The 20654-nt window shown below is 38.5% G+C and overlaps 1 protein-coding gene across 5 annotated transcripts in view; it reads left to right on the top strand.

Moving 5' to 3' along the window:
* Nucleotides 1-20654, top strand: part of SMYD3 (SET and MYND domain containing 3) — a 387798-nt gene that overhangs the window by 12583 nt on the left and 354561 nt on the right. For 4 of the 5 annotated variants that reach the window (XR_004781466.2, XM_035564736.2, XM_050710156.1 and 1 more), the window contains exon 2: nt 17225-17288. The exons of the other annotated variant lie outside the window; for it this stretch is intronic. Coding sequence is in view for 3 of the 4 variants with exons in the window: in XM_035564736.2 (XP_035420629.1) it covers nt 17225-17288 (64 nt within the window). In the remaining variant the exon portion in view is untranslated. The remainder of the gene's footprint in view (nt 1-17224; nt 17289-20654) is intronic. 5 annotated transcript variants of the gene reach the window in all.

Below are 20654 nucleotides of genomic sequence, written 5' to 3'. Positions count from 1 at the left end.
TTCCATCAGGTCTCTGCAACAGAAACCTCCTTGCCTGCTATCCTGCCCACCATGGAAGCAGATGGGGCTAGAAAACTTTCCTCAGTTTACAAACGTTTCCAGTCTTGTCCCAAAGTTTCAGTAGCTTTTAACTGTGGGGGGTATTGTGACTTCATCTTGTGATGGGTCCTTAATATTCATTCTAACTGGTGGAAGTAAATGACCACCAGTTTCACACAGGCTTGTTCCTATAAAGTCAAGTTTGTCCTTGACATATAAACAAAACATTTACTGCTGCTGGGGATGCGAGTTCCCAGTCAGGAAGAACAAAGCCTCTGTGGACTCACTCCTGCAAATATCTGCTCTCAGGACTTGTAATGAAGACAGAGCAGAAAGTTGTTGTATGTCTTCTAGAGTTAGTAATTTCCCAAAATGCATTTTGTTCACTTTTGTTACATTTCTATGTGTATATCTGCTTCTTGTGCCATAAAAAGTAGGAATAATTTTAACTGGAAGAACAGTATGTTCTCCTAAGCTTACTTTATAGCTGAAATAGGAAACAGTTTTAATAGTCTAATTTCTTTTTTTTAGAAGTTGTTTTCAAACTGTTAGCTTAAATGGAAAAAGCAGTCTTGATTTTTATTTTAGTTACTGATCTATTTAACAAATGAATATGGTGTGCATTTGGTGGAACAAGCTTTATTATGGTGGTAAGGTGGCTGCTGGCACTGTGTACTACAATGTAATATGGTAGAGATAGGCCCTGAAACAGTTTGTAACTTGATGAAATTTACTGTGAGGCTTGGTATACGGTATGGTAATGGCTTCAATATCAGTATTTTCTGGGGAAACCTTCCTCTAAAAATGTTGTAGTTATTGGAACAAGATTTATGACACTATTTTTTCCTTGCTTCCCATTAGGCTTTTCATCTATCTTGCATATGTGTATGTTCACAAAGGCTCATCAACAGAAAGTTGAGTTTTGATTTATGTCTACAGTAAGCATAAATATTATATGCGATTGTGGTTTCTAACACTGTCCATGAGGAGCAATGCTTCCCAATCGTGAAGTGTAACTGTTGCCCAGCCTCATTCAGCCGTGGCAAATGCTTGAAAGCAAATATCCATCCCTCCTTCTCCTCCTGCAGGAAGATTGTGTGCATCTTCATTACACACCAGGACAAGGGGAGATCAGAGCAGTTGCTCTTGCTGTGCTTTGTTTTACTTGTGCACCGAGTGAAGCTGTTCAGGCAGTGCTAAGGTAGGGTGTCCTGGGTGCTCTGTGCAGAGCTTTTTCTGGGTTACAGCCTCGAGTGCCACCAGGAGCTGCGTTCCCTTTTGGTGCTCATGCCCTGTGGCACTGCTGGTGCTTTGCCCCTGGTCGCCTGGCAGCAACACTTGTGGGGTCAGAAATGGAGCCTGTCCAGGGGCAAGGTGCTGCCTGCCCCAGGGGCTTGGCTTTTAGGGGGCCTGAGGCCAAAGTTATCCCTTTGGGAAGGCGGATGTGTGCTGGCTCGTCCTTTAACAAAACTGTTGCTTCCCGGTGGCTGAGAAGTTGGTTGAAGTCACCTTGCTGCAGGGAGCAGTTGTTCTGGTGAGCACAGGCAGCAGCCCAGTGGCGTGAGCATCCGTGGGGATCAGCATGGTCTGAAGACAACGGGAAGGGGAATGGTTGGGAGAGGCTATTTAAAGACACCCTTTTGGGTCCTGGTATACAATAAACTCATCTGAAACTAAATCAGGTTATTGGGAGGAGAAAATGTCGCCCCATGAAATATGACTGCTGATTTCTGTACTGGCATGCAGATGGCAGCAGTCATGCCTTTATTTCCAAAAGACTTTTTGCATTGTTTTCCAACACAAATGTTTTACTTGTGAGGAGAGGTTGACCCAGATATGTTTTTAACCTGGGAGTGTAGTCAACGAAAACTTCGGATGGCTGAAATAAAAATGCAAAGAGTAGGAAAAAGTTTTTCTAATAAAAGGTCTCGTTGATAAACAAGAAAATGCTTAACAAACGTGATTTTTATTTTAAACCAATATGGTTGGAGAAAACCTGACATATAACCTTGTTTTGCCTTTGGAGTTAGCCTAACATAAGAATTTTTCAGACAGCCTAACCTTTTAGTCTACTAAAACCACTATTCGATTTTTCTTTTTTTCCCCCGAAGTAACAATTTTTAGCTGCTTTTGTTTTTTTTCCACTGCACTCACTTCAGTTGCTCAACATTAAGGAAGTTAAGGAGTCTAAAGAAGCATAGTAGTGAGCTCATTTTTTTTAATTGCATGCTCCAAGAAAAGTTTTTCAAAAATTATGCCTTCTTTATGGGTAGCCAAAAGATGGCAGTGAGTTGGTCAGATCCCCCAAGATGTCTTTTTTGCAAGTAGGTACCCATGCACTGCCAAGCTAAGGCTAAGTGTCAAATTCTTCAGATGGGTACACCTATATTCATCCTGGTACTACAACTTTTGGTAACAAACCTGTAAGATTTTTTTGTAAAGAAAAATGGTCTGTGAATACATGGCTTCCTGTCCACTGCTGTATCTATCTGAATGTGATTTTTGATGTGTTCATTCCAAGTTCTAGATGTACCTGCTTTAGAGAAATGAGTTTTGGATTCATAGAGCTGCAGTGACGCAAGCCTGGTTGCAAGATCCATCCTGACTCAGCAGTAGGGATGGTGGCAATTTAGATATTTACATGCTCAGTGAGGTGCATGGATTTTTCTGTAGTCTTGGGGAGATGGATTGTTCTCTGGATACAACTACAGCGTAGCTAATGCAGGTACTTGGGAGGAGAGGTTGTGTTGGTTTAAAACAAAGCAGCACATGGGTTCTGTCATCAAGATAGTGGAGTCACTGTGTCGTTGTCAGCTCAGGTAAATTTGCAAGTTGAATACTTGCATTGCAGGCACATCGTTCTTGTGGGTGAGACTTCTCAAAGTTTTCCCTTCCGGTTCTGCGTTGTCTTTTGAACTCCTCCAGAGTTTGTATGTTGGTATCTAGTTCATGTGTTCAAAATATCTTCATCTTGGAAATCTGATTCTTTGTATGGCCTCAAATAATTGGCAAAGCGCATCAAAGCTAGAAAATGTTGAATGGTTTTGATAGTCTGCTTGCCTCTTGCAGTTAGTATTATTTTGTCCTGTTTTCCGTAAGCATAAGCATTCCTATGAACAGACCCATCCTGAGGTCTAAAACCTCTGTCATAACCTCCTGAACTTTTAGTGTTCTTATGGGTTATTTTCAGCCACTATTTTATTGCCACAAAAAATTGGATAGCTGATGTATTTTTTGCTTGTGTTGTCCCATGTGTGAAATATGGCTTAATAATTTAATCTGCTTGTTTTCTGTGAACTTGTTCTGCTCGTCATTTGATAACTATTTCCAGCAGATCTTGATCCAACTTCAATAATTATGAAAGTAGTTCCTATATTTAGAACTGCTTGGATGCTTGGAGCCAAACTATAGAAATGCAGAAGCAAAATGATAATAATGGAAAAGAAATACTTCAAGTTTAGTGTTTTTGCTGTACTGGTGTTCTCTCTCATGAGATGTCTTAGGTTCTTCTTGTAAAGATTTTTGGTTGCTTGTCAGTCTAAATGTCTTAAAATTTTGATCTGAACTTAATAGTGTTAAATACTTGTAGCTGAATGTTGTCCATAACAGTGAGGAAATGCAAGAAGTATCATTGTGTCCTTGACTGGGGCTTCCAGTTCTCTGAAGAAGGGTTAGCCCATGACACATTTGATTGGTTTTGCTCCTATTACGGACATTAAAATCCTGTCAAACAGATGCTTTTTGTTGTAAGTGAACTTAAATAAATATTAGGATGACTATATTTGCCTTCTGTTGTTTATAATTTCTTCTGTGTGTGGATCCTGGTACTTTGTAAAAGGCCAATATGTAGGGAAAACTCTTTACTTTCACCTTTCCTTGTCCTTTTTTTAAATTAGAGATTTAAAACTTCTTTTCTAATTTGCGATAGAATAGGATGCAGCTGACTGTTTTTCCAAGTAGCCATCACATACCGTTATCTATTTTATATTGCATTGAGTTAGCCTAAAACAGAATGCCTATCCATAAATCAAGCTCTTTGTTCCTGATTATTGTGGGCAGTGTTGCAGGGACCGATTCTAATAGAATTTGCAGGGAAGAAGTCAATGCGTTTCTGCAGGGGTCACGGAGAATCCATAAACTCCCACGGGGCAGTTATTGAAGATGTATCTGCATGCAATAGAGCATAGCAGAGCTAAAGCCTTCTACTTAGTGCTTTTTGATGGAACAATTAATTTGATAGTGGTCACCGTGCACTTTACCCTTCTTAGATGGGCTTGGCTGTACAGTCTTAGACAATTATAAGCTTCAAGGTGATTTGAAGATCACAAATAATTCTTCCAAAAAGCTAGTTGGGTATTAATAATGGGAAATTTTGGTGAGGAGGGTGGCCAAGGTGAGTTGGCTTTTTTTTTGAGAATTGACTGGAACTAGAAGTGTTGAGGTACTAACAGGCCAACTCCTGTTCTTACCCCTGCCATCAGAGTTGTTCCAAAGAGTGTTTATCAATATGGTGATAGTTGCTATATATATGTGTGTGTGTATATATATATCTCTATATAAAACATTACCTCAGCTAGCTTGAGTATTCAGTGCTTTTTACAGTGTGTCAGTGCACAGCTGATCAGCTGTGGTCTGACCTGAAACACAGATGATTTTAGTGTCAAAGCTCATTTACTTTTTCACTGGTCACAGTACAGCAATCCGTGCTCCAAGAAACTCACCCGACTGTGTCATTTGTTACTCTATTAGTGCCTTCATCCTGCGCTGTTGTAGCCAGTGAAAATCTTGTCAAAGACTTCAGTGGTACAAGGGAAGTCCATCACTGAACAAGAGGATGGTATTATACAGTGTAAGTTTTGTCTACTGCACTCAGAACTCATTATTGGTGTAAACTCTAGTTTTTGTTCACAGAAATCTATGGTTTTCCTCCTGTTATTTGCACAGTAAATGTAAATTCAGTATCCTTTAGCCAGTATTTTTACCTGCAGCTGTCAACTCGCCTATTAAATATTTTCTACTAGAAAACATTGATGCGTGAATGGTTTTGATATATGCATCCTAAGTACGCTTTCATAAATAGAGTTTTTGTTGTCTTAGAAAATATACTTGAACAGTTGTAACTGTAAATCAAGTATTTAGGAGCTTACTTGATCTCTTCAAGTCATTCAAATAAGAGTTGTCGTATTCTTAATTGCATAGGACAAGCAAATTCTAGGAGTTGAAGATATCCAAGAATGAGTAATTCCATCTTAAAAACATGCTTCTCTAGTACAGAAATGAACTTCAGCTGCTTTTTGGTTTATTTCTTTAAAAGAATTCCAGTTAAATATTATATAATGGCAGAATAAAGCATCCTACCAGTTTGTCTGTTTGCAATTAGTTTGGGGTACACTTAGTATGTTATTTTAATGCTCCACAAATTAATCGTAACGATGTACTGCGTTTAGGATTTGTTTTTCTTGTGAGGATTCTAAAATATTTACATTTCCTCTTGATTTTTCAATGTCACTTCCTTTTCAAAGTCAGTGTCCCTCTTAAAAATATATATATATATATATATATATATATATATATATAAACACCTTCTATAGCATGTAAATATGTCAATGAATTGGTAATCCATTAAGCTTTTATCCTTAGCTAAGGCTCTGATTTTTTTTTTTGGATATCTATTCTGAAGTATTTTACTGAGTCCAGGTCTCAGTTTTAGTTTTCTTCCCACGCACAGTCTTTTTATGTGATGGTTCTATTAAGTACATAATCTTCACTTGAAAATAGTTGTAGCATGTTCTTTTACTGTCATAAAAACAATTGTCTTGGCACTACCTATCATATATTAATCTGTTTAGTATTTTCATAGGATGTATACTTTGGTTTAGGGTTGTGTTTATATATACCCAGTTTTAGCAGATGACTGTCTATTTATTTTTTTGGCAATGTCATTAATTGTTCAGAAGCCTTTTATCCCCAGATCCCATGGTTTCTCAGACAAACCTTGAACATCCGTTTGTAATTCTGTCTTGAACATTGCCAACACAAATTAGTCTTGCAAGCTCGGTTCATATTTTAGCTCAAGTTCATGAGTTTAACAAGAACAATTAATACCAAACTAATGTACTAATCTGGACTTCTACCTTGGGTTTTTGCAAGCACAAACCTTGCAGTTTTCAAGTCAGGTAGATGACTGAGTTTCTGCTGTCTCTGGGGAGAGACACTGCTGATGTCTACTTAACTCATGGGTTAGAATGAGGAATACAGAAAAATCATTTAAAAACTGTGTGTTGGAGGGGGATTGATCCATCAGTCCTTTGCATATTGTGCTGCTATAAAAAAAATTAAAAACATAAATAAAAACAAAAAATCTCCACCAAATTCTTAAATTAAGAGTTCAGTTATTAGTCTTGGTTTTCTATCTTCCATGAAAGGTCTCATCTTCAGCAATGCAACAACCTGTTATCATGCTTAGAGTTTTTTAATCAAATTGGATGAAACAGTCACTTCACATGAAGTGCAAACACACGGTCCTGAATCAGCAGATTATTTTATGTCAGCATCTTAATGTGTCATTTCCCAGTTTAAAAAGGCTTAGTTGGGAAACATCTACCAGGTCTGCAGCACAAAATGCAGCATAAATGCAAGCTTTTCAGGTTTTGTTAAGGTTTCTCTCTGTGAAGAATTCCTGCAAAATGAAACATACAGTAGATGAACATTTCAAGCAGCAAAATGAGTGAAGTGTAGGGGTTACACCTGTACCTGCAGAGCTGCAGAAGGGGTGGGTGCCTGAGCTGTCATCGGGGGCGCAGCTCTGAGCTTGGGCATCCTGCAGTGTGTTGCTCCTGGGGTGACGGCAGGCGAGCCCAAATGGTGATGAATTGGGTGCAGTGTGCTCATGAGGCATGGGAGGAGATGGTGATGAGCAGCCAATAAGAGGTGAAAAATTGAGGCTAAGAAGGAAGAAAGCCAGGGGAGGTTGTGTATATGGATGAAATATAAATATATATATATATATATGTGCATGTACACACTTGAGAAACTTTCATTTTGCAGTCTTAATGAAAGTGAAGTTTTTACAGACCAGTATGTTTGTGACTGATTATTCCTCCCAATGCACTTTCTTGGCTCATTGGTTTGGGGCATGGATGACTCTAGAAACTACAGGAGGTTCATGTTTTTCAAATAGGTGCTGCTGGCATTTCTCTTACTCTGCAAAGCATAGTGCTGCTGTTAATTTTAACAGTATTATTTAATTTGTGCTGAAAAGCAGTATTTCTGATCCATGTTAACAAAAACTCTAGTGCTCTTCCAGCTTTTGCCCATCACAATAAACCTTCAAAACCTTTGCTCTCTCCCTTTGCTAATAGGGAATAACATTTCTCATTTTCTTGTACCATACTCTACAAAGTCTTATTCCATGGTTGTTGAGCTGAAACAAATAGTCTGATTTTGCTCATGACCCATCGCTGAAGCTACAGTATGATGATTAAAGGCTCACATTTCTTGGCCATGGAGAAAATGAGATTTAACTGAAGACTTATAGTGATGTAAACATATACTTATGTTCCAGAAAATGCTAAAATAATAATTTTAGCTGGATAGTCAAGTGAAATCACATCATTTTATAACAAATCCACATCATTTTATAACTCTTCGTATTAGTTCAAACCTCACAGTGTCTATGCTGCTTTGAAGTTTCTTTCATACCAGTTGCAGTTTGTCAAATGGAAATGCATCTGTTTGTGTGTTGTGGCTGGTCCAATTTGGCAGGAAAGTAGATAACAATCTCTCATGACTAATACTATGGCTTTATAGCTCCTCCCTTTTTTTTTAGTATTAGCTATTCAACCTTGTTTTAAGAAAAAAAGAAGCCATGTCTGAGTGTATGGAAGCATGTTGTATGTTGAAATTCCCATGAGTTCATTAAAAATTGATTCCATAAATGGAGATAATAGCTTCAGATTTTTAAAAAGCACTTGGTTCTTTTTCACGTTAATGCCACATCATTATTTTATTTTGTGAAAAACAGGCCTAGAAATGGAGAAGGCATCACTTAAAAATACTTGGAATCTTTTATTAAAAATTGAACAAAATTAGCTCGTGAGTTATTTGAATTCTGATGGTTACCCTACCCAAGTTTTATCTACGTTTTTCACATTTAGAAGATAATTTATTCCAAACACTATTTTTTTTTTGCAAGTGAGAACTGTGCTTAGTCTCCTAAAACGAAGAGTAGTTTCTGGGAGACACTATGTTATTCTGAATCTTCCATAGCTGGAATAACTATCTATTATGTGCTTGTCGATTACAGTCAGAAACATAACAGTAATAATACCAGATCTAGTCTGTGAGAATGGGTTGCCATTTGCAGATATACCTAAGCATGTGCACATCTTCAAACGTATCAGTGCTGCTGAAATTTTCAGAATTAATCCCAGCGTTAACTGTCTTCCTAGTCAAGCTGTTATTTCTTAACAAGGAAAGCTGTCCTGAAGCTGGTGATGACTTCGAGTCCTAAAACGTACTTATGACTTCGGCCAATGTGTTTTAAAGACCCTTCTGTTGGAAATCAAAAAATTTGGAAACCACGAAGGATGTACAGCTTTTCCCTACCTGACTAATTGGTATGTAGAATGGCTGGTGGGGACACTGGGGTGACTTAACCCTAGTGCTCTTGACTATTAAATTATAGGTACTTTTTTCCTGAAAATGTGTAGGCATTATTATAGCTGTGTAGGCATTTCTTTTGACTCTTAAAATCCCATTTAAATGGGAAAGGGAAACTGGGGTGACTAATCTTTGAAACTGAAGAAACATCTATTACACTTTCAGCCATAGGATGTCACCAGAGTACAGAGTACTGTGTGAGTAAGCGATGTAGAGTTGATTTACGGCTTTCTTTGGCTGTTTATTTTGGAGGGTGAGAAAAGCAGTCCTGCAGAGCTTTCTCAGATGAGTTGTTGCAGCATCTTGACCAGTGCACCGTGGTTCTGTTAGATTTGCAGTATTGCACAAGACACGGGTTTGGGACCTAGTCCTGCTTCTGTAGGGGCATTCCCACTGGATGGAGTGGGGGCTGAAATGAACGAGAAGTAAATACATGCCACTGCATAGTACAGCGTTGGTATTTCTGTGCTATTGTTACAGTGGACTGTTTCTCAGAGGTCTTGGAAGCAACTTGTGTCTCTGCTGGAGTATGGTTTGATTATTTTGGGTGGTCCTGTGTAGAACTAGGAGTTGGACAGGTTGATCCCTGTGGGTGCTTCCAGCTCAGGATGCTCTATGAGGGGAGTCAGAAGGAAAGATGCGTCTGTTTCCATCCAGAATCCGTTGGAGAAAGGATTGAGGTGTGACATCAGGGGTTTTATTTAAGCAGTTAATAGGAAGAAACTTTGTACAATGCTCTCAAATCAAGTTGTTTGAATGTGGTCCCTCTGATACGAAGTGAAAATTACTGTAAGAAGTGTAAAATGGAAAATCGTTATAGTAGTGATTAAGTAAGAGTATTTGGTACTGTGCTGTGTATGTGAAAGTCCACTCTTTACAGGCATTTCCAAGCTACATTTTGTGTTGTTCTTGGCCAGAAATTATTGGCAGATAAACATTTTGGGGCTGATGGGGAATCAAGTGAGACTTCTCCAAGCAAAAAAAATCAAGTCCCCTTTTATCTAGAAAATGGGAAAGAAAATCTGAAACAGGAAAGTCATTGAAGCATGAGGAAATTAGGGAAAAAATATGATCAGTGGCAAGGAAACAAATGTGTTAGGCTGGAGATAACAATGACAGGAAAGTGTCTGATGAAATACAGAAGATTTGAAGAGAAGTACATGTTTAAAAAAAGTTGTAAGGTGTGTATTTTTGACAGTTTAAGAGACCCTTCATTCAGCTCAACTACAAAAGTGGATAGGCAGATACTTGTAAGTTTTAGTGTTTGTAGGTCTACTAAAAGTTATCTTTCCTCAGGTTTCACTAGTGCCTCTCAGTGGTATGGAATTGCTTAGGAGAGCAAACAGCAGTCCTGTCAGGAGTAGTCTGCAGTTCTGCTAGGCTGAGTTTAGACTTGGCATTAGAAGTGCTTTTGTCTGTGCAGAATTGCTGCCTGAGGAAAACTTACAGAATGACAGAGAAGTTTGAGTAGGAAGGGACCTTAAAGATCACCTGGTTGCAACCCCCTGCCATGGGCAGGGACACCTCCCACCAGACCAGGTTGCCCAAAGCCCCATCCAGCCTGGCCTTGAACACCTCCAGGGATGGGGAATCCACAGCTTCTCTGGGCAACCTCTGCCAGTGCCTCACCACTCTCTGAGGGAAGGATTACTTCCTAATATCGAATTCTATCCTTTTTAAGTTTAAAACCATTACTCTTTGTCCTATCACCACACTTCCTTACAGAGAGTCCCTCTCCTCAAGTGCCACATTAGTACAATTTCTTTGTTTGGAATATTTTAGGTTTTTGTTCAGCACTTTCCAGATGTGTTCCATCAGGAATGAGGGGACTTCTAGATGTATCAGTTCATATTTGGAAATGGAAGATGTAAAAAGCCTCTAAAAATGTGTTCTAGAAATGTAAATATGGGCAAGAAGAGAAAGATACTCTTCTGTGAGAGAGTCAGAGGTTTAAATTTCACTGAATCATAGATCCATATGATCCAAGAGGCAAATACTAGCTGGAAGAAAATATTTACTATAATATATTTCAGAGTAACCACATTGTTTTTCTTGAATGTTGACCTATGGACACTGTATTTGTCATTTTTATCAGGGAAAAAATGAAAGATGGGATGTTTTGTAATGCTTGTGGCTGCATTGGATTGTAACCACATGGTCAAGAAATGAGCCTTTAAAAGTATTGCTTGTGACTTTTCTTTTGCATGTTTTTCAGTTGTACATACGACCTTTTGTTGTTGTGAAATATAATCTTAGTTTTCGTCAGTTTTTGGCATTTTTATTTAATTAAAATTCCAAGGTGTAATGAAGGTACTGTGTGACTGAAGTTAATCAGTTTAAGCCTTAAATTGCTGAAGGCATGTTGGCATGCCATCTGCAGGCAAACACTGAAGATTGCCTTCGTTTGAGGGAAACAGTGTCAAAGTAGCTTTGCAGGGCAAGTAGGCTTAGGAGGCAATTTGAAACAGTTTGCCTTGTGCTTTCAAAGCCAAATTTTCTTGTTTCTGCATCACTGCTCTCAGTTGGGGATAATCACTGTGTTTGCGCACAACTATTGATTTTTGTTGTGATAGCATTTGTTTTATTCATCTTTCCCTTTGATAAACTGGATGCGTGTGCATGTGTATATATATGTATTTATATAAAAGGTAGAAGTTCTTTGATTTTAAAGCTAGTTTGTCTTCTAGAATAAAAAGGGGCTGTTTTGGGAGATACCGATTGCTTCTCCTGAATGATATTTTCAGGTAGAAGAATCAGAATGTGGCCTTGTACTACTGAAATTGCAACTTCTGGAGCTTTCTCTTTGCTTTTAGTAGACCTATTTTCCTGTACATTTTTTCTGTATGTCCTTGAATTGGTTAGGATCAGATGTAAAAATTCAGTGAAGAAGTAGGATTCCAAATACAGACTAAATTTCTTGCCTACTGAAGGTGTTAACTGTAAGATATTTGTTGGAAAGGGTTGTATCTGAAACATGTTATCAGGTACCAGCTCAACATCAAGTTGTATAATTTTCTGTTCTTGGTTATATCAGAATAAGTACTGTACTTCCAGTAGCTGTGTTTTCAGGAAAGTACTTTTTTCTCCTCTGTAACAAAAGGAGAATCTTCCACTTGTGGCTCTAGATAACTTCTTTCAATTTCAGTGAAGAATCTTAGACCATTCTGTGAGCATTGGATATTTTAAAAGATACTTCACCCTTTATTTAAAAGATGTAAAAATAACTTTCTTTTGAAAAGTTAGCAATGCTACTACTACGACATGAGCACAAAGACTAACTTCTACATGACAGCAAATGAAAATCTACCCAATGGGATATCTTATTGTTGCTTCAGCCATGGCTATGTCAAATCCCAAAAGAAGAAAAAAGCTAAATATCCAGCATAAATCATATATGAAAACATGATTCTGGAACAAAAATGATTGTAGACTACAACAGTTTTATTTGGAAGGTATTTTTTAGAATTTTTGGACCAGGCGTTCTTCAGAAGAATCAAGTTGCAAGAAAAGAATTAAGGGAGATAATAGCAGATGCACGGAAGTAGACAAGGAATACCATCCAGAACACCCGGTTTGTTGAAGTAATATGACCCAGCATGTTTATCACCTACTTAGGGTATATGTTTAAGCCAAATAAAGGTAGCATATATGTAAAGATGGTAGTTGTAAAATCTGAACAGAATCGAGGCTCATTCTAAGCTGAAGGGTGCTCTCTCCCCTCATCTATCTGAATTCTGTTTTTTGTGTGTAGAAAGTATCCCAAAACATTTCAGGGTGTTAAATACAAGATTGCTATTTTCTGTAATTCTTGTTACAGCCAGAGAATGTGACCAGTTGAGGTGGCACGTGAGGCTTCAGAAGCCAAGACTTAAGCAGTGGGAAGATTACTTGGTATGCCAAATAAACTGTATTTTTGTTTGTGTTACTAGGTGGTTTGCACGAGAGCACAGGTGTCTGAACTTTTGCCACAAGCCAAGCGCTTTGGTCATTTGTGTTTTCTCCCTTTTCTTTCCTGGGCAATGTAATACCACTTCTTTAGTGTGTTCAGGTGTAAAGTAGATGATCATTGTACTTGGAAATAAGTGTTTTTTTCATATATGAAAGGTCTTTCTTAGATTTCACTTGAATAGATGAGTCTGACAGTTAGTTGTGGTTACCATGTTTTAATTTAAACATTGGGCATTCTCACTACCCCTTGAAAAGCTACTTCTCCCTAGTGCTGCTCCTATGTTAAAATTAATTCATATGCTTTCCTAATGAAGTGTGCAAGTGGGGCATTTTATGGCATTTTTGTATGACTTGTAGGGCATGGATTTCAAAGTATTCTTGCTCATAGTATGTGTGTAGGCTCCAGAGGTGGGATGAGACCTCAGCAGCCTCATAAGTAGGGACCACAGGGCAGGTGAACTGGTGGCTTCTCATCCACCAGTGTGTCTCTGATGGCAGAACAGGCCTGAGGCCATGGAGGGAAGGGGAAGCTGCATGAGGGTGGTGCCCTGGGCTTGGGTCACTGCCCTTATTGCTTGCCAAGGGCTTGGATTTGGGGTGTGCCGGGGCTTGGCAGGCCATGGGAGTGTTATCCCCTGCCCAGGCCTTCCCCCGGCACCCTTTGTCATTGTCACCAGAGCCATGCTATTGGTTTTGGTATGCTGGCGATGCCCCCGTCATTGCCAGTGCCCATGCAGATGATCAGCTGTGCTGTACCATGGCATTACCTGTCTGCTGGGAGAGAGGGGAGGAAGGAAAGTGGTAACTGCACTGTATGTAACCCTGCTGCTCCCAGATCTACCAAGTTAAAAATGCTGTTTGTTATTAGCATCTTTAGTTTTATTACTGGAAGACAAAAATGCACTAGTAGAATGACGATGTATTTGTTTATTGTGGGTATCGATTGCTTTCACTTTGTGATGGGTCTGAAATGCACGCACTTAAAAAATCCAAGTAGGCATCATGCACTTGATGTGTTCGACTGAATCAAAGGTCCAATAATTTGTTCAGGAAATTAGCTCTACATGACATGCATCTGAAAGAGCATCTCTTTTGCAATGTGTATTGTAGAGCAGGATTATTAACTGAAAAACAGTATCAACAACAAAAATGCAGTAGGAAATTTGCATGAGATTACCCTTTTGTCCTGCAAGCTGTGGAAGCATCAGAAGTGTGAATAAATTGTACACCAAGGAGTGGTGAGAGTAGTCTGGTAATCAAATGTTGTGTTACATCTAACACTTGTCTGGTGAGTGGGGGCTGAAAGTCAAGTGCCTGCTATCACCAGAGAAGTGTGGATGCATTTTCATTATAAATTAAGTAGCCTAATCGTGTTTGGTTGGGTTTCAGTGTTTTTTAATTATATTAGGCTCTTCCCCAGCAAACAAAAATAATACCATTCACTGGGGCCAGGTCGTTATTGGAGTGCTTTGATTGACTGCTCATTTGATGTTTTCAGAAGGGCAAGGTGTGGCACTGGTAGGGCATCTGCAGCCTGACTCAGGTGAATCACATCAGCTGAGATGCCATTCATACCCTGGAGGTAACCTGATGTTATCTCTGGGTGATATTTACAAGTGATGGGAAATGCACAGCTGTATTTGACAGTGACTTTGTTTCAATAAAGTCTGTAACAGTTTTAGGTTGGAAATTAGGAGACATTTCTTCTCAGAAAGAGCAGTCAGGCATTGGAAAGGGTTGCCCAAGGAGGTGGTGGCGTCATTGTCTCTGGGGGTGTTTAAGGAAAGGTTGGGCCTGGTGTTTAGAGACATGGTTTAGTGGGTGACATTGGTAGTAGGGTGATGGTTGGACTAAATGATCTTGAAGGTCTTTTCCAACCTTAATGATTCTATGGTTCTAAAATATTGAGAACTACAGGAATAAACTAGGCAAATTACCCCATTTTTAAAGTGTTCTAGAACATATAAATCATGTGTACATCAATTTTATTCTTGAATTCTTTTATTCAGGTTGTGTTAGATCATGCTCTTTTTCATTTAAAATGTCATGTTGCAAGACCCATGGATGCTCTAAGATCTTCATTTTAGTCCACAAGGACAGGACTGGGGGTGGGGAAAAGCAACAATTTTATCAGTAGTTGCAGCATTTAAGTCTGTAAGTGCCATCCTATGTCTGCTTGTCATTCAGAGAAACCCCAAAAGATGAATGGATTGTTCATTTGTTATGCAGTGCCAGCAGGGAGCCACCTTATTCAAATAATCTGACTGGTAGTGTCAGTCTGGCAAAACTCCAAGTTTTGAGTGTTGGTCCCTAGATTTTTGTGTGTATTTGTTTGTTACTGCAGCATTGTGAACTCTGTGGGGGAAAAAGGATACAAAGGATCTAATCCTGTAAAGTACTGAAACTCCAGCAGGTGCTGAAGGAGTTCGGTGCTTTGTGGCAACAGGTCTGCTAATTGTAAGACAAAACAAAGAGCAAGTAAGTGTTCGCGACTTCACATCAACAATCCCAGTAAATCCTGGCATCTCTTAAAGAAAGTATACCAAGGCAAGGCCTGGTTGCAGTTTATTAATGTTGTCAGATTTAGTCTCCTGATGGAAGGATGTGAAATCAGTAGGGGAGAGTTCTCCAGTACTTACGGACATTCATTCACTTAAGTTCTGGCTGCAGAAAGTCAGAATTACTCTGCTCCGGGAATCTGTGTTCTACTGGTTGATGCTCTGCCAGATTGGTACTTTAATGTGTATGTGACTGACATTGGAAATGCTGCGTTAGCTAAGTCCTAACTTGTGTTTAGATGGATAGTATTTAGAATAAAAAAGTCTTAAACGTTTTGCTCAGTCATTCTGCAGCAAATAGCAACAATTGAAGTCTGATGGAGTATGCTAGCATAGGTGTAAAATATTGAGTATGAAGAAGGTATCAAGAAAGAGTTTGGAAGATCCTTCATGCCTTTCTGTGATTCTGTAAAGCTACGTGAAGTAGAACTATAGAGAAAAGCAGAGGTGACCTGCAGAGTGGCAGTCTTGAAGGTTATGGCCATGCAGATGGACAGCTGAACATCAAACCAAAGCTCTAGATGTTTTGTTTTCTCTTTTAATCTTGGTTGGTAGGCAGATTTTTTTTTTAGCGATAGCACTGCCAATGATGAATCTGATTTGGAAAGTTCGTTGGCAGAAAGGTAGCAAAGCAAATTAAAATTCTTGTAGCATTGTCTTTCAGCAATTTGAAAGGTCTAGCTTCAGAAAAGTGTTCGTCTATGCTGTTAATTGAAAAACATCTAGAAAGAAGGTGCGAGTGGTATCTTAAATGATTCTTTTTGTCCCTGATGAAATATGCTGCTCAGTATTAAAAATGTGTGTCAAAACTTGTCTTGGTGGGAATTAAGTTGTGTGTGTTGTTTGTGAGCATTTATTTATACCTGGACTGCTTCTGATATCCAAATCAATGAGCAGTTCCAAACAGCATTTCTATTCATTTTCTGTTGTCTACAGTAATTTTTCTACTGCAGTGTATTTTTCCCCAAATAACTCTGATGTGCACTTCTAATCTGGAATGGTAAATACAGTCCTCTGTCATAGGCTGGCTAAAGGTCTGTCATTGCTCAACCTTGAAAATGAAGCAGCTCTCCCTGGCTGGCAAAATGAAGATTTCAGACTGGTTTCTATCTCTGAATTGCCCTCAGGGATTTTACCTTAAAATCACAAACCTATTATGCATGCACAAGGTTTTAGATTCGGTTTACAGGAATCTAAGAGTTGCTTGTTTTTTTTATCGGTCTCCAGGACTCACTTTGCAGGTAGGAAGGTAAGGGAGGCGATAGCAAAATGCTAAAATATGCTTAAATATGAAGTATTTCTAAATTACGTTTAAGCTGGTAGTTAACAGGAATATGTGAAGAATTTTGTGCAACACAATAGTGATTTTCATACAGTAGGTATTAAAGATTGTTACTGCTTCTAATGATCTGTACATTCAATTTCCTACAGGAAGCTGAGGGGATGGGAGCATCAAAATCTGTCATGTTTACACTGGTCTGAAATCTTTTTTTACTTGAACCAAAAATATTTTCTGAAGACAGAAATTTTTGCTGACAAGTCAACCTCAGACTCAATGAAGTAATAATTTGATGTCACAACTGCAGTTTCACAGTAGGGTCTTGTTTAAGACAGGTAATGGCACTTGCTGCAAGACCCAAGACCATTAACAAATATATTTTCTACTTGTTATGCTCAGCTCCAGTTATAATGTCTAGTTATATATCTACAAAATCAAACTCATTGGGATTGTAGCTGTATGGCACAAAAAAAGCATGTTTGATATCTCTGCTGTGGATCCAAAGTGGCCCCAGGTATACTGAGTCCTGTGTGTGAAGGATTGTGCAAATAACTTTGTATTTAAGTGTGCCGTTTCTTCTCATGCTACAATGCATTTTAGACTACTCTTCTTTTCTTTTCTTTCCCCTTTTATTCCAGATACTTTTCTTGCCTTGGAATATTTGAAAACTGTCAGTTATGTAAGAAAGATAAATATAAAACTGTTTGTATTTATAACTGATTTTCTTTTTTTCAAACAGGAATGAACATCTGCACAGATGCTCTCAGTGCAAGGTTGCTAAATACTGTGGTAAATCTTGTCAGGTAAGATGAAAAATTACAGCTATAAAGTACTGAAGAAAAACAAGCATTTGGATACTTAATTTACAGGGTCTCCATACACTTTCCACACTGTCACACCTCCAAATCTTTTTGTTTGTAGTTACAGATGGAGAGTAAACACGTTGCCTTGTTTTATTTTAAATATTCTCATAGTTACGAATACAAGATTGACGAATATAATATTGTAATCAGAGATAAAGAAAGAACCAAGATGAAATGTGTGGTGTTTGGCTATGCTTGGTCGGAGGGGGAAGAAGACTTCTGGTTGCAGACTGAAGTTTCTAAGCCAATTTTTCAGTAAAACAATTTGTATTTCAAGAATAATCTTTTCTATGTTAAAGTATGTCCTCTCTATTTTAAGAGGAAGAAAGCTGTGAGAATCTGCAGAGAAGAGAGCCTTGGGCAAAACTGTAGCTCTGAGGAGTGTATTACAAAGACAGAGCCAGGCTTTTCACAGCGATGGGTGGTGGGATGACAAGGGACAATGGAAATAAGCTCAAGGAAGAGCGCTTCAGGTGCGATATAAGGAAAAGCTTTTTCACCTTGAGGACAGCCAAGAAATAGAACAGGCTGGCTAGGGTAGTTGTGCCATCTGTGTGTTTGGAGGGTTTCAAGACCCTGCTGGACAAAGCTCTGAGAGGGGTCTGACCCTGGAGCTGATCCTGTTTTGTCACTAGGAATCTCCAGAGATCCCTTCCAATTGTAATTATCCTATGATTTTATCCTATGAAACCATTCTTAATGGTGTTCAACCCTAAAATTTTAGCTTTTCTATTTGTCTTGTTTTGTCACTGGAGCTTGTGCATGGAAATTGGGAGGACGTGGTATCAAATGGTCACACAGGGGTAGGTGACTGCGTAAGGTGGGATATGGTGTAGAACCTGGCACCTGAGATTGAAACCGTATGGTTTGCCTTATAGAACCCTTGAGTTTTTACATCATTCCTCTTAGCATTGCATGGTAATTTGGTTGTTTTTCCTAAATAGAGAAAAGTGAAGAAAGACAACTAATGGTCGAAATGAAATAGTAGTGATACTTTATCAAAGGTATAGGGATTTAACTTCTGTCATTGACCTTCAAATGGTCCTTTCACATCTTATGTGCTTCAGAAACAATTCTGCCTTAGTATGATATGCAATGTTCCCAACAGGCCAGAAACTCCTCCTTTTTGGGATTAAAACATATGGAGGTAGAAAGGAGAAAGATATGTCATCTTGATTCATTGTACAGCAAATGCGCGCAACGTACATTAGGTGCTTACTGTAGCATCAATAATAATGCCACAAGTAGATTTATTGCGGAAAAATATGACTGAAGAATATAAAAGACCAGAGTTATTTGTAAGGTAAGTTCAAAACAAATGTGTCAGAGTCTTTGGGAAATCTTCTGTTGGCAAGTCTAATGTGAAATGAGACAGCATGCAGCACTCCCTGTGCTGGCAATGACCTGCATGAGCAAACCTGCAAGGTGTAACACAATAGCCTCTTCTAGCCTAAGTTGTAACAGCAGTGAAACTAGGAAATGGGGCTCCCTTTGGGAAAATAATTATGTGAACACACTTCAAAGATTTGCGCTGGATCATCTAAAGTCATCTGGGGCATCTTTGCTTTTGGCTTCCAGCTCTAGGCATCTTGTGCTTGAAGCCAGCTCAAGCTGCTCTACCTCCACAACTGTAGGTATTGATTTCAGTGACACAGGCTAGAGCTTCTTTAAGTTGTCTGCACTTAACATGTTGTGTATTTACTGTTACGTAGTATCTTGTGCTATTAATATTCAATAAATGAATATTGAATTAATATTATATAGTGCTTTCTGATATTAGGTGGCAATTGAGTATAACTGAAAAAATGTTTTTTAGACAAAACAGGGAATTTATTGGGATTGACAGCTCAGGGCAAATGATATGAATAAGACTCAGACCAACCAAAAACTCAGACTAGTCAGATCCATTTTCTCTTGAGTACTGTCCACTATTTCATATTTCTTTTGAAAAGCTATCTAAACTGCTATGCAGCTCTGTTTTTATAGCAGCCCTTAGCAAACCTTTCCTCGGCCAAGCCAAAGCTTTTGTACTCTACTTAGCCTCTGTAGATTTAGTGCAATTCCTTAATATGTGCATTTGTAATTGAACTATTTGCTGAGCAAAATAAACAGCAGGGTATTAAATTAAATTGCAGTTTGCAGACTTAAAAGGAACATTGGCAAAACAGGACAATTTTATTTTCCTAAATACAGACCAACTTAAAAATGCATATTGTACAGTTGGATTTACAATTTACACTTAGTTGAAGAATGATTTGATTCTGGAGTTTTCTGGTTAATACAGTAAGTCAAATCAGAAAGTAAACTGACTTTCAAAAAAGAAAAATCATTAATCTGAGCAGCTGAACTAGGTTTATGATAAAGGTAGACTTCGAAGGAAATGACTACATTCAGCAGGGGATTTCAATGTTAGGATGTGCCAAAATGAGCCATTTTAAAGCTCATTTAAAAGATTTTGAAAGCTAATTTTAAAGATTTCTTGTAGAAATCTTCACTTGCTTAAAATATCAGGTGGTTAAGAAGTGTCTTTGCCCTAGCGTGTAGAGGAAGAAACACTTTCGAAAGATGCTTCAGTTACCTTGCGAAGTGCTATCCTTCAAGGAGGTGTGTGGGTACAACAAGGATTCCTGAACAAAACTACATGGGAATTGGAGTTCAAGTTCGCAGAAGTCTTCATAATGTTGAAAATGAGTATTTTGAGTGTATGGTGCCAAATTTAAGTAATCACTGTTCTCTCTTTTCAGGCCAGTATGAACTTGCTTGGTTTTACTTTAACTTAAATAAAAAAGAAATCAGAAATGTGGGACTGGAAGTGAACGAGATCCTTTAGGCTGACCTGTTACACTGAATTCTCATTTCAGAATCACTTGTATATAGGTCTTTTAATGTTTTTTTTTCAGTTGGACCTCATTGACTTTTGACCCTTCTTGACACTTCTCCGCTGCAGCACCTTTCCCACCTGCTGATACCTATTTTCCCTAATTTCCTAGTGCTGTTTTCTAGCAGTGTTATGTATGTTTTCTGTCCCTACAAACATAGTTACCGCATCTGCTCCACCTTGTAGTCGCTGTTGTGATCTCCTCTGGCAGTGTTTATTAATTTGGTGTGTCCCATAGACTGGGGACCAGTTATGTAGATGATAATCCTCGACAAGTTGGGGAGTCACTTCAGGAAGAATTCAGAATATGCCATCATGAAATATTTTTATGAAGTCATTTCAATAATAAGACACTTGGTTTAAGAAATAAATTAAAAAATCCTTTGGAAATTACAAATTCTGACATTTTTAATTAACCATTACTTCCC

Source organism: Cygnus atratus, chromosome 3 (genome assembly GCF_013377495.2).
Source record: "Cygnus atratus isolate AKBS03 ecotype Queensland, Australia chromosome 3, CAtr_DNAZoo_HiC_assembly, whole genome shotgun sequence".
NCBI classification, from domain to species: domain Eukaryota; kingdom Metazoa; phylum Chordata; class Aves; order Anseriformes; family Anatidae; genus Cygnus; species Cygnus atratus.
Note: the sequence above shows the minus strand (reverse complement) of the source record. Positions and strands in the feature narration are given on the sequence as shown.